The sequence below is a fragment of the Aythya fuligula genome, chromosome 7 (genome assembly GCF_009819795.1).
Source record: "Aythya fuligula isolate bAytFul2 chromosome 7, bAytFul2.pri, whole genome shotgun sequence".
In the NCBI taxonomy this organism is placed as follows: Eukaryota; Metazoa; Chordata; class Aves; order Anseriformes; family Anatidae; genus Aythya; species Aythya fuligula.
Window position 1 is genome coordinate 20,322,448 of NC_045565.1, and position 26,088 is coordinate 20,348,535.

Genomic DNA, 26,088 nt, shown 5'->3' on the forward strand with positions numbered 1-26,088 from the left:
TTACAAAAATCAGTCCTTTATTGTTGCCTTTGTGGATCCTGTTCCAGGTGCAGAGAATCTCTTTAACACAGGCCTTAAAAGCATCCATAGTGTTACCATGTGCTTGAAAATATCTTTTTGTAGTACAACAAAATACATTTGATATTACCGATGATCCCTGAATGTTAAAATCAAAGTTAGGATCAACAAGCATGGTAAACATAAATGAATCTTTTCTACATCATTTAATGCAGTGTAAATCTGCCGAGCACTTTGTCTTTGAATTTTATTTGCTTTTCTTTCCCACCCCACGTGCCAAACTTTTATTGCTGAAATGTTTTGGCTTTCTCGGGCAAAAAACTCTTTTCTCTTTTATATAGCAGCACTTTTCTCCATAACAAACAAGATGTGACTACTTCCAATAGAAATGTATTTAATGTAATGTATTAAGCTCATTGAGTATTTTTAGTGCATTCCTATCAAAAGAAGATGAAGTACGTTTCGTAAATCTATCCATTTCTTCAGAAGCCAACTTTTCATTTTCCTTCTTCCAGTTCTGGCTTGGCTTTTTTTTCTGGCTGCTTTCATGCAGGTCATGAGTCAGGACTCTTTTTCCCTGGAGAAATCAGAACTTCTCCTTTAAAAATAAAATAAATAAAAGTGGATGAATTAGATGGGAAATGTCCTGGAGCAACTAAAAGTTTGTATTCCAGATGCCACTGAAACAAATGAAAACATTTCTTAAGAGAAAAATGGCTAATGAGGTAATTCTCAGAGGTCCAGTAAAAAGGAGGAAGCTAGGGGAAAGTGGAGGATTTTGGTGTTTTGCAGTCCTTTGTAATCCTCTTGTTTTGGGTTGCTGTGAGAACTGAGGAAGTTCCCGTTTTACACAGTTTGGTGGCCGAAACCCCAAGTGGCTGCTGCAAAAGCATCAGAAAATGCAGCTCTTTTCCCTGTGAGCCCCTCACCTGACCCAGCCTCCCAATCCCTGGCTGCAGCACAGATCTGCATGGTGTCACTGCTCACACCTCACAAACCAGAGAGAAAGAAAGGAGCCAGAGCAGTAATGCAGATTTCTTCCCTAGTTTCATAAAATCATCTATAGACAAATAGTTACTGCAAAAACTTTGCACAGAATATTCTGCTTAGCTGTCATGGTATTGTATTTTGTCCTCCCTATAACATTATTCAGTCTGTAATTAGGGCCAATTCCTGCCTCTCCTCTCAATTTTGGTGAGGGGAAGAGCCAATCCCTATACATTAATAAGGCTGAAATTTTCTAACAAACATTTGTGAGATTAGAAGATTTTGGGTGCACCCTAAAACAGTTCTGTCTGTCTGTAGTGAACAGCAAGGTACTTTTTTGTCTTGTTATAGCCTCCCTGTTGAAATTATTGGATTATTCACATCAGCAAATGCACTGGGAATAGGGATTTTACAGACAAACCTGCCCTTTCACTCATTATCTTATTACATGAAAACATATCATGGAAAAAATGTATCCAAATTAAAGGGAGGCAGGCAGGTAGGAACTTCTGAGAACTAACCAGGTAATTATTTCCAATGTTAACACTAGTCATATAGGAAATTAAGGACTTTTTGAAACATTAAATTTAGCTAGTTATAGATGTTTTTAAAATCCAAAATAAAATTCTGGACTTTAATGGCATTTTCTAAGGCAAATTGCATGGCTTTTTATTTTCTGTTCATGTACTGTGTTCATTGAATGAATAAATTTTAAGACAATGCATGGACAAAAGATGATGTGTTAGTTTATTACTGGACCTAAAAGTTTGTTTTTATAATTCTTTTATCTCCAAACTGTATTGGTGCTGCTCATCTTTGTTGTTTTCTGCACTACCAGAGGATTATTTAAAAAAAAAAAAAAAAAGAAAAGCCATTAAAAAATATATATATATTCTACAGTATTAACTTTATCTGATTGAACTGCTGATTATTTTTTTAAATTTATAGTTTATCATTGTAATTTTTAATTTATTTATGATATATATATATAAAGCACCTGTCATCCTATTGATAAACGCTCTTTGGAACCATTCTGATGGCAGCGGTAAGAACAGGTGCTGGTCTGTCAGTACCTCTACACTTCTGTTTCCAAATAATTAAGAAAAAAAAAAGTTTTACTCATACCATGATTTTCACACTACTTGCTGTATTTGTGCCTTATTTGAAAAGGGAAATATAATTACAGCATTTTTGACAAATAAATTGTATAAGCTAAGAAAAACTGTAAATATTCTGTAAGGAGCAGTTAGGTTCTCTGCATGTCGGCAACCAAATATCCAAAAGGTTTCAAGTTCTCTATGCTTGTTTGGATCCCATGTTATCCTTTAATTATCTCTGTTATTCCTTCTTTGAGGATAAATATTTGGACTTCTTTAATGTGCTATCTTGGAGAAGTTATTTGTACCTGGAATATAGAAGGTGTATATCCTATCAAGATATACATGTATAATAGCATAATCCTTACAGCAAACCCATGCTAACATAAAATTATTTTACTAGACTGCAAAATTACAGCAACTTGCACCAGCATTCCTTTGTGATGGTCTCTGGTAAGTAAATGTCCAAGGAAATCAGTCACTACAATTTTGAGTAAGTAGCTCTTACTCAGTTTGGAAACACTTACCATTAAGATACTAATTTCTGTGTTTCTGTAAAGCAGCTGTAACATTTTGTCATTATGCTGTTCAAGTGTCATGATCACCAAAATGTCACTGCTGGTTTTTTACTTATTAGCTGGGGGCTGTTTTGCTTTTGCAACTGTTGTGAAGTAGATGTTCACTTAATTGGCCTGATTTTATCTTTTCCTTGCAAGCATCTTCAGGACAGTAGATTTGCCTGATGAATCTCTGCCATTATATCAGAGACCTGCAGAAACCTTGGCTAGATCAGCCAAGGATGTGAAATTTTCTGAAACACAAATGAGTTTATCCGATTGCATTTTGAAAAAACATGGATTTCCAGAAGGGCTGAATGGGGATACTACACTGTCCTTCTCTTCTCTTGTATAAAAAAAAAAAAAAAAAAAAAAAAAAAGCATAATGTAAACACATTTTTCTGGAACTAACAAGACCACACAACTACTAAATTAATGAAATATTGTTGGTTTTGACTGAGTAGATAGAAAACTACAAGCAAAATATTTATTCAGTCTGGTATGTTGATTTATGAAAGTACATTGGTCTCTCACTTCTGAAAACATTGACACATCTGCAAGCACTTTTTTTGCTGAACTAACTTGACTAGCTCTATGTGAAAGTTCACAAAAAAACAGAAACAATCATTTTAATCAGTAAAGTCATAAAGCCTACAAATCATCAAAATATTATCCCTTCCAGTAACTACATATGAATATCTCAAAGAAATCATAGTATCTCAATATGTTGTGGGTTTTGATTGCTTGGTTTGCTTTTTTTTTTTGATCTGTAGCAATGAAAAATTAACAGCAAAGCTAACTTATCTGGGAATCAAACATATTTCAGATTTCAGTGAGTAAAAGCTATTCTGCCCTATTGCAAATATTGCAGTATGAGAATGGATTTTGGCAGTGCAGCAGGGCAGCTGAAGGGGTGCCAGAATAGTGAGTGTGGAGGATGACAGGCTTATTTGGCAAAATTTTAGAAAGCAGGTATAGAAAATGGCATTAACTCACTTCAAGTTCATGCCAAGCCCACTCTTCAGTGGCAATAACTACTTAAGAGATTAAAATCAGTAAAGATGGATATAAATTTATATTTCTTGCACATTGCAAGGGTTGCTCTTTTACTGCAGTGTTTCTTAGGCTATATCTGTGTGTGTGTTGTTGTATTTCAATTATCTTTTTAATATGCCTGAGTCCTCCACTGTGGTGGGTTTTATTTTTTTTGTTTGAAGAAAAATCTGTCCTCCCCCCTCCTGTCACCTTAATTTTTTTAAATAGGGGGGTGAATGTCTTCTATTCTGGGATACTAATAATTTTGCATATTAAGACTATTCCCATGTCTCTGAATTTCTCCTTTCTCTCTCCCTGTGAAACATTGTTTTAAATGACAACAAATTCTTTAGCAAGCTGTGAAGAAGATTTGACAGGAAATTGATCTTGCACATTTTCTGAGAATGTTATACTTTGAGTAGTTTCTCCTGAAGGACAATAAAGATTATGTAGAAGCTAAGTTGGTAGCGAGAGGAAAGCAATATGGCTTTGCTTCAAAAAACTTTCCAGTTCTGTGCCTACAAGCATCTCAATCAGTGATCCCCAAACTTACCTCACTGCTTTTCTCCCAGAGATGCTGTGCTGACCCCAGTGTTTGGAGCAGGGGCTGCCAGGAAATCCGTTTTCCTTTGCCTGTCATAAAGCGCTCTGTGTGTGTGTGTGTGTGTGTGTGTGTGAATGGACTGCAATGTTTACAATAATCATTTGATAATTCCTTTTTTGCCTCATTGTAGAAGATTTATTTCACCATCTAACATCTTTCTGCAGGTGGTGCAAGGTAGTAAAACATCTGAACAGACAGTGGGAAAAAAACATGTTTTTCTTTTCATGAAATGGAAGTGTGAAGCAGTAGGCATAAAATAATGAGATATTGTTAATTCCCAATTTTTATTACTCTGGTATTTCTATTTTTACACGGTAAACTCTGACTAAACAGAGGAGTTCCGTGATCAGTGCCAGTACTCTGCCACAGTGTTAAACCTACACACAGGTATGCAGTGGGAGCTGGGAGAAAATGTTAGGAATGAGTCTTCTACCCCAGCCAGTCTCCCTCAAAATAAAAGTACCAAGTGACCAAGGGCAATATAGTTTGTATCGACACCACAATAAATCCTTGAGTTTTATTTGAAATAGGAGGAAAAATACCACGGGGAATACTATAATGTGCATTTACTGTGTGTATCCCCTGCAGATTATCTGCTGCTCCTAAGAGAGTGAGTGCTTTGCAGGGGATTTGCTGTAACTTGGCAAAGACAGCTCTCAGCAGGAATGGCCATGTAGAAATACAGTCACACTTAAGAACCTCTGAGCAACAGTTACTGATTTGACACTGGCTAAGTAACTCTACTTTTTTTCTAAAGAAACAGAGATGGAGGTGGGCAGTGAAGGTTAAAAAACAAGGCAAACCCTTCACAGAACCATTATACCAAATTCTATGTAAAGGAACTTTTCTGTTCAAAAGAACTTTTCAATACAAGTCTCTTCATCTAAAGCTCTTACTGTAAGCTGCTTTGTGCCCTGTTTATTGAGGAAAAATGGTATAAATATAGTGCATCTGAGCAGGGTGTGACTAGAGGGGTGCAATGGGCTTCTGGTAAAGAACCACCAAGACATTGGCTGCCATCCTGCTGGTGTGAGGCCAGTGTAGAAAGGCTATGTCAGGTGAAGGCAGCACTTCCAGGGATCCCTTCACCTGGGAGCCATTGAGAACCAATACTACATTTATGGGTAAATTCTAGAGTTGCATTTTATGGGTAAATTCTAGGCAGTTGCTGGGCAAGAGTTATCTTCTCATGCCCCGCTTTTAATTTTTATGTTTACTTTTAGGCTGTGTTTATATTCAGTAAAATGTGTTTGCAGTACTGAAAACTAGGCTCAGGGAGGGATCTGTAGCACAGCTATGTCTAAACCCCCCTTTTAGGGAACTGGCTCGCTCAGTGGCTGCTCTTGAGGATCTTCACATACCACCGTATTGTTGAACAAAGGAGGCATACAAAGCAAAGAAACTCTGACTGGCATCTCCCTGTGTCGATGTCTAGGTACTTCTGCAGCAATTGAAGATTTTGGGGCTGTAGCTGAGGAGCATGCCTGATCCTGAGTGGACACTTGTGCTGTTTGAAGAGGTGAAGTAGGTGCTTTCTGGCATCAGCTGCACAGTAGCAGTGATGTCTGCTTCCTAACTTATTCAGGTCCTAACACAGGCTTTGGTGATTACTCCAAAATTTCTGCTTGAGCAGTAACCAGTATCAACTTGTTTCTCCCAGTGCTTAGGCATGGTATAGCTGAGTGGTCATTCCCGGAGCCAGTATGGCTGGCCACATTTCCCCAGAAATATCATCCAGAGAGATCCCAAATGAAGAAAGCCCTAACCTAATAGTGTGTTGTGGTGATTTCTTTCCTGCTTGAACAAGGAGGGGTAAATTCCTACTCGAGAGCTATGCAGGAATTAAAAAGGCAAAGCAGCCTCCTGAGATCATGGAAAACAGACACAAGTTCAATGTGAGAATGAAATAGGAATAACTGTTTCAAAAATGTATCATTCTAGTAAACAGAAGCAAAATTCAATCTCATCTTATTGACACCATCACCATCGAGAAATCACATAGTAGTAGCTAGAAATCAATTTTGGAACTACTGGCCGGTAGAAAGATGGTCTGGGACATACAGCAATATGACTAAGCTTTCTAATCAGAAATGATGAATGTGGGTACTGTAACTAAGAACAAATGCTGCACTGAGTTTCCACAGACAGAAAATCCAGCTGGGGTAAGGCCAGTTCTGCACTATAGCTAATAGGCAAACCCATTCTCTACAATAGTTTTTTCCAGACTTTCTTGTTTCCCTGACTCTACTGTCCTGTGCACCTGTGGACCAGCTTGAACCTTTCCTGTTGAGCAGTACACAAAGTGACAGCTACCTTCATAGAAAACCTGAGGCTGTGCAATGTTTCAAGTCTTTCAAACTCTGTAGTTAACATGGGATTTCTCACATCTCAGGCTACAGCTTAAGGATGGGACAGATGAAATTTTCCATTACTCCCAGGTGTGGGATTATAGAGTTAGCTGTCACAGTTGTCCACATTCTTCTCTGACTACAGTTTATAGAGTTGGACAATATGCACTATCTCTTAAAAGTAATTTTTGGCTTAGATTTCATTGCTTTTACATTGAAACAGATGTTACTAAAGTTGATATTCACTTCATGATGATGTTAAAAACAAACGAACAAAACCCAATAAAACACTTTTTGAACTCCAGAGCAACACTGAACTTAAGAGCCCAGATTCCCTTTAAGTAGCGTGGTTAAAACATTCTTCTCACTGGGATTGTACAGTCAAATGTTATGTTTGTGTCCTTATCCTCAAAAGTCAGATTAATAGCATATCATCTAATTAAAGAAAGTACTACTACTAAAGTTAGGTATTTTGCTGCAGTTCCGTTTATTTATGTTTTTAAAAAGTAAAATGTCTTGTTCTTGAGCCCAAGCAATTAGTTCCTTATGTGTCTCATTTGAGCCTCTTTCAGTTACAATTCTGTCTGGAAGCTTTCTCCTTCTCCGTGTTACCCACGTGCTTGAGAAATACAACATTGTTGCAATCTTCTCAACTTTTTTACTTTTTCCACTGAATACTTTTTCTTTCTAAACACACCCAGACGAAAGATGGATGTTTATCTCTAAAAACTTCAAGGACTGACATAGCCCAAAACAATTCTTGTTCTTTCCCAGGATCTTGTTACCTGAAACAGATGGTGGAAGAGAAGAGGAGTCCTGCAGGACATTTTCCCTGAGGAAAGCAATTGCCTTTAGTGACAGTTGAGCAAATGTCAATTTTTGATTCATAAGACACTTCTATATTTCAGGAAAAAAAATCTTATTTGGAGCAACTACAACTTCTCAGACTTTCCCACTTTCCCACAGAATGATAACAGCTGAAACTTATGCTCAGAATTCCTAAATCAGCCTCAGATTTTTAAAATTCCACTTGAAATCTTCACAGATACTTTTGTTTCTATATTCTTCAAAATATCTTCATATAGGAAAAGAAAATAATAGAAAACAAATGAAAATTTCTCACTCATGGTAGGAACTAAAAAACAACAACAAATGCTTCTCTGATAGGTAACAAAGTCAGAAGTATCCATAATTTCATGCTGAATATGGAAAATATGCTTGAATTAACATGATCCCTACTCTCTACTACAAAGCTTGTGGACATTCTTAGTAATTCATTTATTTATTTATTTATTTATTGTCGACTTTTAAATATTCCAGAAGGAACTAAAATCAGAATGTTTAAAATTAATTTGAAACTTTTTTTACAAAAACTTTCTGATCCTGGGATATAACATATATTTTACTGTTAGAAAATTGTTATGCTTTTCTAAAAATGAGGCCAAAATATAAATTGACCCGATATATCCTGATGTAGAAATCCATCTAAAATGGCTTAAGCTTATTTCAGTGTGCACAGCTCAGTGTGTCGATCCAGGTTTTATTTATTTTGTAACCTCTGCTTACAAGCTCAAGTGTTTGCAGTGATCTCTGCATGCTTTGAACAAGGACTCTGGTGCAAATCTCCCAGTACTAAAATTAATTCACTGATGTAAATCCCGACTAAGTCATTTTGGCTTAAAGAGACACTTAAGAAAGTGGGGACAGAAGGTAACCTAAAGTGTGATTTGCCACCAAGGTGTTTTGATAATGAGCATTGTCTCCTCTGCAATGCCCAGATGTCTGAAAACCCAGTTTCTGAAAAATACACCCTGTGCTTCCTCTGCAACATGGCATGCAGTACAATCTCTCTGTCCATAGGAAACATCTTGTTTTTATATTTTGTTATAAGCTTCTTATTATCTTATTATATTAATATATCACATAATTACTACGTTCGTATTAATATATTACTATAATGCATAAAATAATTAATGCATTTGTTATTGTTGATATATAAAATTATCATTATAATATTTGATTGTGTTCCACCGAGGGAAGAGATTTGTTAACAATATCAGGAGAAGTAGAATCACACAGTTGCAAAGGTGGAGGGAAATAACAAGAACTAAAAATCATAAATGTTCTTGATTCTTACACAAGGCAAGGTTTTAAACCATTTTAAGCAGAAGTGATGACCAACATCAGTTTGTAAGAATAAAGTCCAGGTGTCTCTGAATGTCATCTTCTTACTGAATTCAGAAAGGAAAGATACCCCAAGAAGCTAGAAGAGTTTCAAAATAGTCATAAAATTAACTCTTCTTTTGGAACAAGGACTATCCACTTATCAACAGAAACCAAGCCCTGAGTGTAGACAGTCTCCATATAGATTAGATAAAGGCTCAACTGATAAAACCAAGAGAATTTAAGGAAGAAAAGATGGGCAAAGACCAGAGAGCTCCTGAAACAAACGATTATCAGGCATTTGTTCTATTAGCAATATAGGGTGAGATCTTTACCTGGTGTAATTACCATAGAAGCAATGCAACTAATTGTGCTGCATGGCAGCAGTAGCTGTAGTCCATGTGAATTTACTCAATCTTATATTCACATTCTAAGTGTAATGTATTTTTTCCATGCTATAGTTGCTGTGCAAAGGCAACAGATGATCTTCATGAAGTACTTTCTTCCCAGGCAATCCAGTAAATTAACACTTACTGGACATCTGTTTTTTATAACAAATATTTCTAAGCATTATAACTTCTCTGATTCAGCTTCACCTTAGATGGTTTATTTTTATGATAACAAAGAGGAAAGAAATGAATTATACTGAACTTTTCACCATTCACTGGTCTTTATTACAGCAAAATTCTCTAGGATACAAGCTGCATCCAACATTCAGAGCTACTAAAAGTTTTGTGGGGCCAGGAGCCAAAGGAATGGGTTGGTCTGAGCAACTTTGCTCTTTCCTCACTAGCAGCTCAAAGATCCTGCACTACATTTTATGCTCCTCTTTCTGTTATCTAGCACTTCAGTTCTTCTCCCCTGTGACCAAATTCTTTAGATTGTCATCTTGTTTCTCCGGTCTTGCTAGAACTGGGGGGCTGTACAGGAATTAACCTTATAACCCTCCAGTGTCTTGGTGACTATTAAATGTGTTCAAGAAATCTGCTTCTTCCCATAGCTCTTTCAAATCAAAGCTAATGCAACAAAACAATAAATTACCATAGGAAAGGATAAGTGACCTTACAGAACAAATTCTGGCTTTTCTGCAAGCTTCAGAGCCTCATGCATTCCTGCAGCCGATAGTTTCCGGTTGATATTTCTATATCTGCATTGCAGGAGGTTGCGGTAAGTTGTCCTCAGGTCCCGATTGAAGAAGGCATATATAAAAGGGTTAATGAGGGAGTTTGCATAACCCAACCATAGAAATGTTCTTTCAACCCACAGTGGGATACAGCTGCACGCTGTACCACAGATAAAGGGCCTGGCAGTTGAGAGGAGAAAAAACGGCAGCCAGCACACGGTGAAAGCCCCAACAATAATTCCAAGTGTAGTGGCAGCTTTCTGTTCTCTCTTAAAGATGGAAATGTTTTTCTTGTCGTTCTTCAGGAGTCGTGAAAAGTTAGTACATTCTTCCGATTCTTTGTGCAGTTTTACAGCTCCATTCATAGAAATCCCTTCCATTTCTTCTGGCCGGGGAAAACCAGCAAACTTGTGTTTGGCAGCACTCCTCTTAGCAGCTTTGTAAATCTGATAGTACATGAAAAGCATCACTGACATTGGGATATAAAATGCAACTGCTGTGGAGTAAATTGTGTAGCCAAAGTCTTGACTTATCAAACAAACCTTTTCATCATTTACGTTTTTGGCCCAACCAAAGAGCGGGGGTATGGTGATGGAGGCAGATAGGAGCCATACACACAGGATCATTTTAGCCATACACTTCCCGTTCTGCCTTACAGGATACGTGAGAGGTCTTGTTATTCCCAGGTACCTAGAACAACAACATAGAGTTTTTATATAATGCAGTGGTTAACTAATAAGAATAATTTCTCATAGTCTGCTATTAAATATAATATCTTTAGCTAAGGTTTCTGTTTTTACATTTTTCAATGCATGTATTTCAAACTTGTAAATTCGTGTATATACCTTTCACTTTAAGATTTATGGTGCTGGTATTTTGTATAAAAGCTCTTTCCTAGAGGGAAATCTCTAGCCACAAAGGACTGGGATTTTAATGCAGTTGTGCAATCTTCATGCAGATAATTAATTTTTTGGTTATTAAGGAAATTCTGAAACCCAAGTTTTATTCAGCTAACTTATGCAATCTTGGTGTATAGACAAGTGCATGCTCCACAAACATATAGTATATTTTTTGAGTGGATGTTTAAGTTCAAAGAAGCATGCATTCATCTTCATTCCTTTTACATGTTCATCACTTTTGAAGATCCCTGCCACTAATCTGAGATGATGAGTTGTCTTTCTTAGTTTCACATTTCAGACAGGCACTACAAACTGTAAACTTATGTCAAGAGTAGATTATTTCAATACTACAATAATTCTTTTTAACATCATTTAATTAGAAATGACATTTATTCGATATCCTAACTGCTACCAAACAAAATAGCAATCTATCACAGTGTCAGTTCAGGAAGACCTGTGAAAAAAAAAACAGTTTTACCAGAAGCTAAGTTTAGAATGGTAAATAATCATAAACAGACAAGAAACATGTTTACAACGTATCAAGTTTTCATAGAAAAAATGAAGTCTGCTGACAACTTCCACATTTCCAAAGCTATGAGAGATTAAACCACTTTTTTTCTTTTTGTTTGTTTGTTTCTTCCTAGTAAAACATTTATCACTATTGCCTCATACAGCTGAACAGCAAGATCCTAAACTTGTTTGCTCTCAACTACAGAAGGTCTCCTTATCTTCTCTCTAATGATGGGAGCTTCTCTTAGATGGCATTGGATGTTTGGTGGCTTTTGTTGTTGTAGTTGTTTGTTTGTTTCCACCTAACATTTATACTTGAAATTTGGTTTTTGCTCAGCTGGAACTTAACTTCCTGTTAACTTCTCAAATGGTTCTTTTGTTCCCTCCCACACTGCCCGCCCCCCCCCCCCCCCCCCCCCCAAAAGGAAGAATTTTGAGAAAAAGCAATGTGATTCACATCGCTACCTACTCATAAAAGACATGGTTTCACATCAGGTTTCAGAACATGGCTTGGGTTTCAAGAGGTACCAGCATTCAATTATACAGTGAAGGTTTTGGAAGGTTATAAACAAGAAATATGGTAATATGAGTATATTCATTTTTATCTGAGAATTTTTTCCTCTCCCTATTCACCCAGCAAATCAAAATACAAGTATTTTCCCAGCTCTGCAGAATGCTGCAATGTTGATTTTACTGCAATGCAGTAAATTATGGCCAGTGCTGCTGCTTTCAACAAGAACCCAGGTATGCTACAGTATTGGAAATAAAAGGATGCATCATTTCATGATCTGTTCTGATGAGTAACAACAACCACTGTCAACAACGTCATTGACATTTATATTACTGATATGGCAAGTTTTATGCAAAGGACAAACTGGTTTATTGTGTCCTATTCTTGAAAGCAAACACAAGCAAATGACAGCAGTCCTCTATTGTGCCAAAGAAGTTGTGCCTGGTGGTGCTGTGAGCTAGGAGTATTAAAATTGGCTGGAATTAAGACACTAGGATGTATGAACATGGATCACAGCATTAGAAAAGGTTGTTTCTTGTCCACCTCATCATCATCTTTAGAACATAACCATCACCCCAGTGCCAGGGGCCTTGGGCATACTGTAAATGTCACGGAGATTTCTATTTTACACAATAGTAGCCAAAACTAGTTGCACTGCTAAGGAGGAAGACTTTTCCAAATTGAGGAAAGAGGAAAGTTGCTCAAACCAACCCATTCCTTCTGGGACAGCAGTGGCACACCCTTAAAATTTGTCTGAGCATAGCGTGACTTAGCTACAAAAGAGCTAAATGCACCGTTTGTGCAGAAAGCTTCCATATCACTTACAGTGTATTGCTTAAAAAAAAAAAAAAAAAAAAGTTGAAAAACTATTACTCAATTGCTCATTAAAAATAACATGATTACGAGGTGAGCTTCATTATGTAGCCAAAATAGTTAAATTAGGTTTCTGTGAAAATCAGATCTGTGGGCTACACATGCTGAATGCCTACTGAGGTATCAGAATATAACAAAAAGAATTAATGAAAGCAAAATTATACTGAAAAGACTTAAAATTTATTGGTTTTGCCCTGGCACCACTTTTTTGGGGAAGCTATCTGAGCTTCAAAAATGCTATTTGAAATTAAAATACATTAATTAACATAAAAATATACCAGCATCCTTTCTGCCTTATTCATTTTGGTAAATGTAGTATGATGGGAAAAAAGTCAGCAGGCATAAATGAAGGAACTTTATCTTTTTATCTCTATATGAAATCTATTACCCTTGAAAACTTACTTGCAACTTCAAAATAATGTAAATCATTGCTGTTGTCTAATACACTAGAGAGTGTCCAAAACTTAATATATTCATGAGTTTCAAAAATGTGTCAAATTCATTGCAAAAATATACTTTGTAATGTTTAATCTTTAATTACTACCTTCAAAATGACTAGAGGTAAATCAGCTGAATTTACCGTATCATTCCAAAAATACGTAACATCTTGAGGCATTAATGCTGGGAAAGATTGAAGTCAAATTCCCCAAAAAACCTATTTCGTGTATCTCAGACATCCACATGTCTGAAAGAAGTGTCTTGGACTTGCTGTTCTGAGATGTTCCTTTTCCATGCCATAGATGTTTGTTTTGATCTTGGCAGGAAAGAATTCATGCCTCAGTTCTCAGTTGTAAGAAAAGGGCAATGCAATTTGCTATTCTTCCTCTGTGGACTTTCCTGAATACACAGCTGTGCCAGACAGGGCTTCTTTACCACCTATTCATATTACACCCAGCACAGTGGGGACTAAATCTAGGTTATTCCACAAAAGCTCCCTATTGCAGGCACCTGGCCTTTACTTCTCACTCTGCATTGTCTGATGCTGTGTGCAGCACACCCAAGTGCAGGATCCTGCCCCAAACCACTATGGGATCACTGTTATAAGCACGACACATGGTCTGGTCATAGCCCTGCTGCCTCTCCAGAAAGGCGTGAATGAAAGAGTGAATGGAGGGAAAAGAGCACAGAGAGCCTAGATACTAGCATCTAGAGCATACAACAACAGAAAGAAGATGGGAACTTTTCTTGTACTACATCACTGAAATCTGGAAGACAATCCCTTGCTCAAATAGCTCAAAGTAAAAACAGAGAATGTAGACCAAACAGAGGGAAATAGTGAGGGGCAGAGTAAATTTGTTTTTAAAATAATGTGTAAACCTATGAGCACATCCCCAATTCTGGACTAATTTCTTTTGATTTCTTCTCTTTCCTATTGGAGGAATAGAAATTGCTTCCTGTGCTGCAGTCTTGTTCAGGTGTGAGGCCCAAGGGGTGCCCAGTCCTGGGGAGGAATAATCACTTGCCATCCCCTTTCTGTAGTTCTGCTCATACATAGGTGCGAAGAGTTTCCTCCTCCTTGGAGTGCTATCATCGACTATTGTGAACAGCCACCATTTGCCACATTTACAATAACAACAATGTAAAAGTTAAATGAATAAATCAATGAATAAATCTTTTTATTTTATTTTTTTTCCCTTAATAAAGATCTGGCTTCCCATGACCTAGTGTTCTTTCCCAGTACCTCTAAATTGTTACAGACAGTAATAAAACCAGTACAACTGTATAGGAGAGCATTCAAGGTTTTCTGTTTGGTTTTGTTTTGTTTTCTGTCTGTCTTTTTGATGTTGATGTATTACAATGATCTATTAGAACCATTTTTGTCCCACAGGGCTAACACAGTCTCCATTGTCACTTTAAGTGCAGATCGCACAGGCATTTGTTATGAGTGTGCTCAGTATGCTAAATACTACAGAAAGCACTGGGCTGTAGCTTACATGGAGGGTAGGCAGTGTATCACAGAACAGGAATCCACAGACCCTGGTTCCCATCGCTGGCACGTCATTTTATCTTACTGTGACTCTTTGTATTCCTTCTTCCCATCCGTGCTTTTCTTAGCTATTTGCTTGTTGTGATGGCTGTCATATTCTACTGCTGGCACAATGATTATCAGAACAAGAACTGGACTGCTACTGTGTGCCACTTGATGTTACTAGATATTGAAAAAAAAAAAAAAAGGCAAAAAAAACCCAACACCCTACAGGCTCAATACAATTTCTTTTATTGTAAATAAGTTTACTTTATTCTCTAACCTAGAAAACTGTAAAAAATAGTTTGCTTTTTCTCCACTACTGTGAAGTGAGTTCACATAGGCATCTCCTCCTCATCAAAAAAATTTCCATGAAGATATTTCTCATCATCTGCTTGTGAGTAACTCTCCATTTGTGACTGAAGCAATTCCATAGACACAAAAGAAGATAAAAATTCTTTCTCCAAAAATAAAAAAGCAGCAGTGCCAGGCATGGTAGCATTTCAGGTTAACCAAGCATGACTTTTTTTTTTTTTGGTGGCTTTTTTTTTCCAGCAGAAAATTCATTTTTTTATTTTTTTATTTTTTTTTGTTTCCACCTGAGAAAGCTAAATATCTGTTATATTTAGGCTGTAAAATGGAAATTTGTTCATAGCTAGACTGGAAATTTTGAGATAGGTATATTCCCCCCACCTTCTGATTTATGAATAAAGCAAACTGAGACAAACTGAAACTTAACAGCTACATCAACTTCAACAACAGAAAGAAAATAGTATTAGGATAGTCCAATTTAGCTCTGTTATTTGTCTGTGACGATAGTCAGAGTTACAGAAAGATAAATAGCTAAGAGCATTAAAACTGTTTGAAAGCCTCCTGAACAACCCAATAGTAAATTGAATCAACCATGACATGGGGATTGCTTATGCTTTTTTTTGAAGCACACGCATATAATTCCTTTGTCTCTTGTCTCCATGTGCTTTATAAGTAGATAGAATTCGATTTTAATTAGTTCACGTTTGTTTCTAAGACTTTATCTGTCTGGTTACTCCTTATCACTGACCTTATCTATCACTTGGTTAATCCTGAATCAGTTTAGCATCTGCCATGTGCAACATTAAGAGATACTTAGCAAGAATAGAAGAAAAATGCCATTCCTAAAAGCTATCAAGCATTCAGAACCATCCCTATACCAATCTATCTAGAATTATTTTTTTTTTGCTTATATTTTGGTATATTAAAAGACAAAATAAATATAAAAATAGCATACTGAAACAGTGGTCAAATCTATTATTTTTGTTATGGTTACACTGACCATCCTAACAGAATTTGTCTTCTTTTCAGAACTACTGTGTACCCGCTGAATAGGAAATGCTTTGTCCCACAGAACTGCATTTAAACAAATAAGCTATACAAACTGATCAGAGAAATATTATTCTTATCACATATTTAAGTAATTGAGATGGAAGCAAAGGGGCAAAAACACAAAAAGACTTAAGTGGTGACGCATAGGAATTAAAGTGCATGACTATGCACTTTATGTTATGGTTTATGTTATGATATGAAAAGTGACCTTGTTAATTATTGTATGATGGCCTTGATACCTGCCTTTCTGCAATAGAGGCTGGCCTCATAATCACTTCACGATAACTGCCAGTTTATTGTTACAGAAGAGGAATATATTTCAGAAATATATAGTAACAGAAGTACTCTTCTTCACAGAAGTTACTGATTCCATTGCATACATGACAGCTTTCGGAGTATGTATTAGATCACTTTAAAATGTAGACATTAAGTATTGTGCAGTTTCAGAGTGAGACAACAAAACTAAGAAAATCAAACCATTAGTGAGGGCAAAAAAAAGACTTTGTTCAACTTCTTCTGTGCTCCATCTGGCTAAACATTGCATCTTTTTTATGCAGTGAATTAGCACATAGTCTATAAAAAGCCTCAGCACAGTCTCCAGATTCCACTTAATTGCATTTGCTAGAAATGGTTGAGGTCCTAATTTCTCCTTTGTAGTCAATGTTGAATGCTGTAACATGAAAGACCTTAAATGTATGTAGTGGTATCTATTATGTTAGAAGCTTACTCTTCATGTTTCAAGTTCAACATTATTGATACTATTGAAATAGTGATACTTAAATTGTGATGTTTGGAATAATTGTAATGAAATAGTTGCTATGCTTTCAGCAAGGTTAACATGTTCTATTATTTCTCCTTTTGCTCTCAATTAAATATATTTCCTATAAATAACTTATCATTACAAAAGGAAGACATCCCTACTGTTGGAGTGGATATATGTTAAATACAGTATTGTGCTTTTATTGTTCATAGTAAATGTTCTGATGATCTTTCTTTTCCTCAAAAATTATTGCTTATTCTTGATGGGACTCAAGAAGCATATGTTTTCTGGCAGTAGAAAAAGATTAAGTCAATCAAAACTCTTCATTCTAAAGGAATAGAATTTCCCTAGTAGAAGATTATGTTCTCCTCTCTTACCTTTCTCTCAGTTTTGCTGTACTTTCATGGACTCCCTTCCCCCTGTATCAGACATTTTAATATTTATTTTAATTCATTCTTTTATTTCACTGATTCTATTTTTATTTCACTTTCTTGCTCTGCTTTATTTATATTCCTTTCTTAGTTCTGTATATTTCCTTCTTAATTTTTGCCTACTCATCTCAGACTTCTGTTCCACAGAAGTCTGCTGTCATTCTAACCAATTTGTAACAGCCGTATTTCCAGAAAGATATTTGCAATGTCTTTCCATTAAGTCTTTCTCATCTTAGTCATAATTTCTATAACCATATTCCTCTTTCACTTCAGACCTCAGAAAATTTCTTTTAGCTGTTCTAACCTTTTGCCTCTCATTTTCCCATTGCATGATTGTCAAAGTATTTGTCACCAGCTACTGCCTTGTTCTTAGCTACCTGGCAAAACAGTTTGGTAGCCTTTGGTTTTACTCTGCAAATGATATGCTGGATGAAAGAAAAGGTCCCAAAAAACTGTTGCTGATTTTTTTTTTACATATATATTTTTTTGCAACGCATCCTAAATATTAGATAACACATATTTCCTGGCCAGTATTATACAATTACACAAATAAATGTATTATAGAGTAAACCTTAAGGGATCACCTGTTTTCACCAAATATTCTTGTTTAACATGGTATGTGTGTATTTTCCTTTCTTGTATCTTCACCGATGATGTAAAGATAGGAGAGATAAGAAGGGAAACGGGTTTCATCCCTCACAAGCCTCCTAGAATCTAGATGTATTTAAAAACTGAAGAGGATTGGAAAATAAATACTTTGAATGAAGTTGCACAGTGTAATGGAAGATTTCCTATTTTTAAATGTTTACAAAGTGTCTACATTCTATCTTTGTGGGTTTCTTCATCTCTGTTCTTCCATATATATGCAGTTTGCTTAGTAATTGCAATAGGGTTAATTATAATTATATAGCTCAAAAGCGCTTCCCACCCCACTCCTCGATAGATAATCTGTAACACTTTAAAAGTTCTCTAAATATGGGCAAGTCACACATGGGTAGAATCCATTTTTCCATATACTGTTCAACTATTTGCAAAGTTGAGGGAAAATAAATATTTTCATGCTTTTCTAGAAGAAACAGCATAACTGTGTCATGGGGGACACTTTGCCGACTTCTGCCCTTTCTCCCCTGCCAGAGTTCCCTTTTAATTTTATTTTATTTTTTAACATTCACTATTTACCTCCAGTAACGAGCAAGTAATAGTGCAAGAAGAAGTGAAAAGGGAGTCAAAAGGCTCTTCTTAATTTTTAATTCCTTACCAAGAGTGAAAAATTATATAATCAAAATACACAGTAAAGTAAAATTTACTACAACATACTATCTGAGAAGACTAGACCAGGGAAAGCTTTGTTCTAGGAAAGAAAGGGAAAATACACTCTGATTTTTTCCTGTCTGGTTGTGTTGCAATGTTCATGTCAGATTGGGTGTACAGTAAAACAGAAGTTCAGGCTGGAATAAAGCTGGGGAAAGGGATTGTATCTCATATAGCCTTATGAAAAAGGTAGAAAAGAACTAGTTAAATCTGAAAAGGTAAAATGGGTCTGAGGATGACAAGTAACTGATTTGCTGTGACTGGAGAGGGCAGCTCTGTCAGTCAACTTGAGGAGTAGCATAAGAGATCTTGAGCATGAATGCATATGATTCAAAAGCTGCTGAGGAGGGATGAGGTTTGACTTGAAATGTTTCTTAATGGTGTTACATGGGACTCAAGAAGGGGGAAAAGCCAGAGATGGGCTGGGATTTACTTATGTTTGTTCTCTTATCAGTTTAGAGAATCTGAATCAGCAAGTAAATGGATGGGATGAAGGACCAGACCACTGGTTACTGGTAAGATACTGGCAGAGAAATGATGTGGCTCTATTCTTTTTTTTAATTGCAATAAAGAAACTGGGGAGGAATGTTTTAGGACTGGAAGTTATCTTTATGATGGCCTTTAGTTTCTGAGAAGTTAATTTCATACCCTGATCCTTATACCCAACCATTTCTATCTCCTGCACAATAAACTTCACTGGTGTTCTTGCAATTAGACACAGTCTGTCAGAAGATGGGCATTAGCCATGATCTTTTGCTGAAAGCCTAATGATTAGAGGATCTAAATCTTTACATGATCTATCTGCTCATTGGCCTGAGCCATTTATATAACTGAAAGCAACCTTCAAGTTCCTGAACTTAATTTGATCCTATGGGCTAACTAATATAGGAAAAACATGATAGCTGGATGTCATCAGGATAACCCAAGTTGCCCAGCTGATAGGCAGAAACACTCCAGACAGCTGATATTGGGAATAGCTGCTGTTAGGAAAAGTTTTATTTGCTGCTTTGCCCTTGCTGTGGGGGAGAATTACTTTAAGCAAAGATGCGGTTTCTTGAAGTATCAGCTGAGATGTAATGTGTATTCTCTTAAACAGAGGCAGTTCCTGAGCAAAAGAAAATAGAGGAATGGAAAAGAACAAAATCTACAGACTAGAAACTGAAAAAGATACCAAACCAATATTTTCCTTTTCTGGGTTATCCCCATCTTACTTCTCCCATCCCTCAGGCCCAGGACCTTCATCAAAGCCAATGAAGATTTCAGGTTCTTGCCAGAGTTTATCCTACTTCTAACATAATTCCCCTCCTCCTTCTTACTGACTTCAGAGGATTTGATTCTCCAGCTCACAATGTAGTAACAGAGCACACATCTCTTTCCCCCTCATATCCTGACTGGTGTTGCCTGTGGTAAAGACAAGCACTTGTGATTCCAGGCTAGCCTGCTGGCTTCAGCCAAGCCATAGGAGATGTGCCAGGAGACAACCACCAGACGTGCCTCAGCTTTGGGACTACCCTGTTCTGTGCAAACATTCAAGTAGACTGTAATAAAAACACCAATGTGTTTTCTCTCAGTTTTGTACTCTGACAGTCAGACACCAACACAAACATCCCTTAGGTGAGCAATGAAGCAGTCTGAAGCCTACAGTGTCTGCAACGTGTTTTGGCCAACGTGTCAGTCTAATGTAATCTCCTCCCACAGATACACAGGAACATACATACACAAACACACACACCAGATGACCCCTTTGCATACGGCAGCAAGTGGGTCCCAAAATGTATGTGCTACACAAATCGTGAAAAGCCTAGGAAGCTCTAGGAGGGTCTTCAGAAAAGGTGCTGAAGTGCCTCTGGTCAGCACATGGGATGCTGCCTGTGTGGATACAGCTGGGGCAACCTGGAAACTTTCTCAGGACTAGTGGTGGAGACATACATTTGGGATGGGACACCAGGCCTTTAAATTGTTCTCAGGAGGAAGATGTCCAGGATGTCCAGTTCAACACTACAAAAATGACAAACATGGAACTCCCCAGTTCCTGCATCCAGCTGGGTGCTCTGGCTGTTCCTTGAGCACCATACTGACACAAGATGCAGGCATCCTACACACATTGCTTTTTTGCAGGAGAAGGCCTAAACACACAGGAAGAGAGATACATAGAGCTCTGTTCTGAGCGATCGGGGAGCCTGAATATCAGGGTTTGCCCTGATACCAGGCCTTCAGCCTACATGCAGTTTAATTGACCTGCCCAGAACCACAAATGAGCCTATAGACCCTTATGACAGGGTCACTGCAAGCCTTGGTTAGTGCTTTAATTGCATAACCATTTTTTATTTTTTTGCTTGAGGTAAGCTAACAGGTATCTTCAACTAAATGTGTGGGGGCTTGATTTCAGACCTATGAAAACTGTATTTTTTTAAAAAAGAAAATGCTTGTCAGACTCCCATAATGTAAAAATGGCTAAGGTGATTTTCTCCAGCTTCACTACATGAGTCACACTTGGGTTGACACTAAACATCAGCTTAAAAGGAATTATTTTGAAAGTTATAATGGTGTTTCAAAATGAAAGCCTCCTACAACTTTAACTAGAAAATCATGACTGATCTCTTTAGTACAATTAAATGAAGCATTTCAGAACCTTTCATAGCATAAGTAAGTGATGAATGAAATGAAAAATCACAGCCCATTGAACTGATAATACCACTATATTAAACCAAAGTATCTTCAGGGAATAGTTTTATTTAAATGTGATGATATTTATGTCCTCTCTCTTCCTTCCTTGAATACAAACAATTTAAGCATAATATTTTCAGACAAAGCACTTAAGGAACAACCCCTTCTTCCCTCCTCCCCCTTCTCTCTCTTCCTGTCTCAGTAGAGACAGGAAAAATTCTGGAAGGACCTGGTCCAAATACTCCTCTTTGCTTCTCCATGACAGTGATTTTGCAACAGCCCTACTGAACCGTGATATAGTCATTATGGGTGAATCTAAATACAGAATTGATCTACTTGGACATTTTTGGCTTTGGCCATTGTAGTATTTGCCTGAAGACAAGTTTGAATATGTCAAAAATTACAGCGGGATTTTGCTATATTCATTTGGGCCAGATATGTACAAATCTGAAATGTTCACCTCAAGTTTAAATTTTTTACCAAAGCTCAGCAGGGAAGAAAAACACAGAATATCAATAGATCATGTTACACAGGAAAATCTAAGTTGAAAGCATAAAGCATCTTGTATAGAGTCTGTATAGTGTATAGATTTCTCTATAATATTAGCTGTGGAAATGTCAGCCATGGGTACCTACTGTTCCTAGAAAGTGGGCACCATGGGTTTTAATTCCAGCCCTTTCTTGAAAAATACTTTTAAAATATTGTTGTTAGAGTTCAGTGTAAAACATACTCTTCAGTAACGTAGCCCTCTCACAAAGGAACTCTCAATGCACATAGGTCCGAAAGCAAGAAGAAAACCCACTAAGAGAATAAAAGTGGGAAATGGCAACTCTGGGACTGCGACTGAGGTGCTAAAGCAGCAAAAGTATCTAAGTAATTCAGTTTCATAAAAAAGTCCAACATCAAAAAGTCACTGTATGTCCTCACACGAAGGTATATTCTGGCTGACTAACTTGGATCGGTGATTGTGAGTACTACTCAGTGCTACTCAGTTGTGAGTAGCAGCAAGCAAAGCTTGCTTGTAAGGCTTAGTCAATTAAAAGAAAGGAAGAAAGGAAGGAAAGAAGAAAGAAACCATGAACCATGAAAGAAAAGATGAACCAACCAAAAAGAAAAGCATGAGATAGGGAGTTTGTGATAAATTTCCAAATTCTGAGCAATTCAATCATTCCAGGTACCACTCTAATCAAAACAATAGGAGAATAAGCTTCTTCTGCTCAAGTCACATTCTTACAGGTATCTAGCAGTGATTTGTGAAAAATTAAGAGTCATACTGTGTTTTATGAAAGTTTTAAAATCAACCTTCTTTCTGAGTTCTATGAAGGAAAAATCCAAAGTTTACTTTTATTATTATTATTATTATTATTATTTTTTTTTTTTTTTTAATCCTAAGTGCACTGGTTAGTTATGCACTGGTGGCTGACTCTTGCTTTTCACATTTGAGCAAACAAACTGAACCAGCGTGTTCTGAAACATAAGAAAACTTCAGAAGATAATTCCACTTGTGTTAGTTTCAAAAAAAAAAAAAAAAAAGTGGAAAAATCATCCCAACTGCATAAAATATTTTGATAACAGAATGTGTTGTGTTTATGTGGCAAGGTTTTGATAGTGTAGGGCTGCAGGGGTGGCCTCTTTGAGCAGAGCCCAGCAGCTGCCCCATGTCAGATCAGAGCCAGCTCCAGCTGCTCCAAAAAGGGACCCACTGCTGGGAAAAGGGAGCCAAGCCAGAGAGCAATGCTGGTTGGGCCTCTGGGAGGGAAGACTGAAGAAAGGGAAAGAACTGCTGTGCTACAGGAGCTAGCAGATAGGAGTGCTTGGGTGCAGGAGGTAAAAGATGGTTGATGGAGAAGGGAGGGGGGGAAGAAGGTGTTTTTTTTAGTTTGTTTTTAGTATCTCAGTGTTCTAGTCCACTAATGATAGGCAATAAATTACATTAATCTCCCTATGCTGAGTCTGTTTTGCCCATAAGAATAATTCGTGAGTGATCTCCCTGTCCTTATCTTAACCCTTGAGCCTTTCCTACTGTATTTTCTTCCCCTTTTTCTTTGAGGAGAAGGAGTGAGAGAGCAGTTGTGGTGGAGCTCAGCTGCCCAGCAGGGTAAAAACACCACCCAGAACAATCTATTCTGATCTACTACAACTCTATTTTTTTAAAGATGCAGACTCTGGAGTTGCTTCTCTTCTACAGCAGTAAAAACATGTCTCACTTCCTAATGTGAATAGGGTGCTATCATAAAAAGTAATCATACATGGTTTTGTAAGGAGAAGCAGTGGGATGAAGAGAGCACAACTTGAGGGGAAGGTATTAAGGAAGGATGGCAAAAAGTTAGATCAAGTTGTGTATCTGCAGCTTGAGAACCTTTTAGAAAACAGTCCTTTCCAACAGAAACTTGTGCAGTGGGGACTTATCAGAAGATAATAAGGTGATTCTTTCACTCTAAGTCAGTCAAATAGCTATTTGTTTGTTATTAGCAGTATATTGCCTGCTAAGTTTGTGTTACAGAATGAGGTTATCATATCTCATCTTTCATGTCAGTGAGTGTGAGGTCTAGTACATCTACCACATCTCCCAGTCAAACCTCATTTATTTCCTTAGCACTTGTTTAAACAAATTTATTTACAACATGATTATACACCAGATCCCAAGTTTTTCCTTCACTGCAACACTCCTGCTTCTTGTCATTTCCTTTGAAAATATCTCATCCTGTGATATTTTGGAACTTCATTCCAATAAATAAATTGATCAGATCAAGCTGTCCTCTATAAACTGGAAGAAGATTTCTGTAGGAATTTAACATAATCTTATAAGCATTTATTCCCCTTGCAATCACTCAGCATTCTCAAGTCTACATCCCCAGATGCCCTTCAACTGAAGGAAAAGGCTGAAGGCAAGAAACATCTAGCGATGAAAGCTAACTGCAGCAAAACCTGAACTGTGGTGGGTAAAATTGTACATTTAGCCCTTCTCAGCCACAGGATATAATAGTTTATTTGCTATAATATTTACTCGTTTCCATCTAGTGGGTTTGAGAATGAAGAAAGTAGCTAACTTGTACTCCACTCCAACAAACTTTGAACCTTCTGGGTCTTGCTCAGACCTTCCAGACTGCAGATTCATGTAGCCAGCATTTTCCAGCTTGCTGCTCAGTAGAATTTCATCTAGATCCAGAATTTTCTACTTCCCATTTCAGACATCACTAGGTCTACTTTTGTGAAGACAGTTCCAAATAGGCTTAGACTTCTCTAAGTAGGAAACCTAAGAAAAATTTAAGCCAGGATTAAGTGTCCTTTTTGTCTCATTGAATAAGGGTCTGCATACAAGAGGCTTCCAGTACAGCATATCATTTTCCTTCAGCAACATCATTCATATTTTTCATCATTTTTAATATCATGCAAAATCTGCAACACTAAATATTTTAATATAGAGAACAAATTCTAACACAACAGAAACTGCTACTAACCAACTTCACAGGCATACAGAATAAATCTTTTGCTTTTCTCCTGTTGAGAAAAGGGGCTTCTGGCCCTCTACACTTGGGCCTTTTGTACAGAATGACAAATTTGAGGCCAGATTCAACTACTGGTTATACACAAATAACCATTTCTGCAGATCAGGGTGTGTGTGGAGTCACAATTCTTTTAAAATACGGGAATCTGGGGAATTTAAAATTCTTTTAAATTCCCCAGAATTTAGAGCTATACCTTTATGCCAAAACACAAATAGGTACAGCTGATGATAGGCCACGTCCCCCTCCCAAGACTTTAAAACTAGTGGGATTTAGAGATTATCAAGGATCCCATTCATTTTACAGATGCTGCGACATACAGGAAAACAGTGAAAGATGTAGAATCAGCAGAAGGAAGCCCTTCTTCTCCCCGCTCAGTGAGTACATCTTTCTTTTGCATTTCTCAGCAACAGGTTGGTAACACTAAGGTTCTTCTGAGATGTGGTGGTATCAGCTGTGTGTAGATAAAGACTAAAATACCCAAGATTTATTGCTGTGCCTACAGTTTCCAGTAATCTCAGTTCTAATTGCTAGACTAATATCCTCAAACATGTCTTTGAATTTAGGAGATTAACTTTGTTATCAGCATGGGATGAATCACCACAGATGAGCCTATGCAGTTCTCAGGTAGCTCACCAAGAACTACAGGTGTTTGGGATATTTGATAAGATGTTCCCTTCAGCACCTAGGCAGCAGTGCAGAGACTTAATGTTAAGTAACAGGTTTTAGAAATATTAAGCCTCCTTTTATATTTAGTTCACAGGCAAATGGTCCACCATGCCATTTTAGTTTGGATTATTTTGGAGGGGAAAACAAAACAAAACAAAACAACAACAACAACAAAAAAAAACACAACACAGTTGTGTTCTGCTAATGACCAAACTCAGGTAGCAAAAATAGCTTTTTAATATGGGACAATAGACTCTTGAGAGACTACAATTAGCATTGTTGATAAAACTGCTTGTGCTTGTCTCCAGATGCATATTCTTAAGGTAAAAGGGAAACTAAAGTACGTAACAAGCAAAAAAAAAGTCTTTAGAGCTGGAGCTGTATTATTTTTAGATCAAAACATCTTATTAGACTACTAAAGAAAAGCTTGCATCTTGCCAGCAGCTGCTTTGGGCCACGTGTTGTTTCCAAGTAATTTGTGGCCAGACAACAGACACTGACTTTGTTCAGTGATTTAGTATTTCAAATATTTGTTAAATGTCTACTTCTACAGCAAATAAACAAAATTTAGAAACCCACATGAAGAACTGTTTACAGAAAGTTATTCTGGCAAATGGTCTGTGTATATGAAATATTTCATGACAATCACAACATGTTTTTATGGTTTGTATTCATGATGACAGTTATGTTG

At 37.1% G+C, this 26,088-nt stretch overlaps 1 protein-coding gene across 1 annotated transcript in view; it reads right to left on the minus strand.

The window, feature by feature from the left end:
- Positions 1 to 331: 331 nt before the first annotated feature.
- The window catches only part of HTR7 (5-hydroxytryptamine receptor 7), a 36,501-nt gene continuing 10,744 nt past the window's right edge, over positions 332 to 26,088 (minus strand). The window contains exons 2-3 of the mRNA XM_032190708.1: positions 9,876 to 10,622; positions 332 to 616 (exon numbers count right to left, since the gene is read on the minus strand). Of these exons, the coding sequence (XP_032046599.1) occupies positions 580 to 616; positions 9,876 to 10,622 (784 nt within the window). The 3' untranslated portion in view covers positions 332 to 579. The remainder of the gene's footprint in view (positions 617 to 9,875; positions 10,623 to 26,088) is intronic.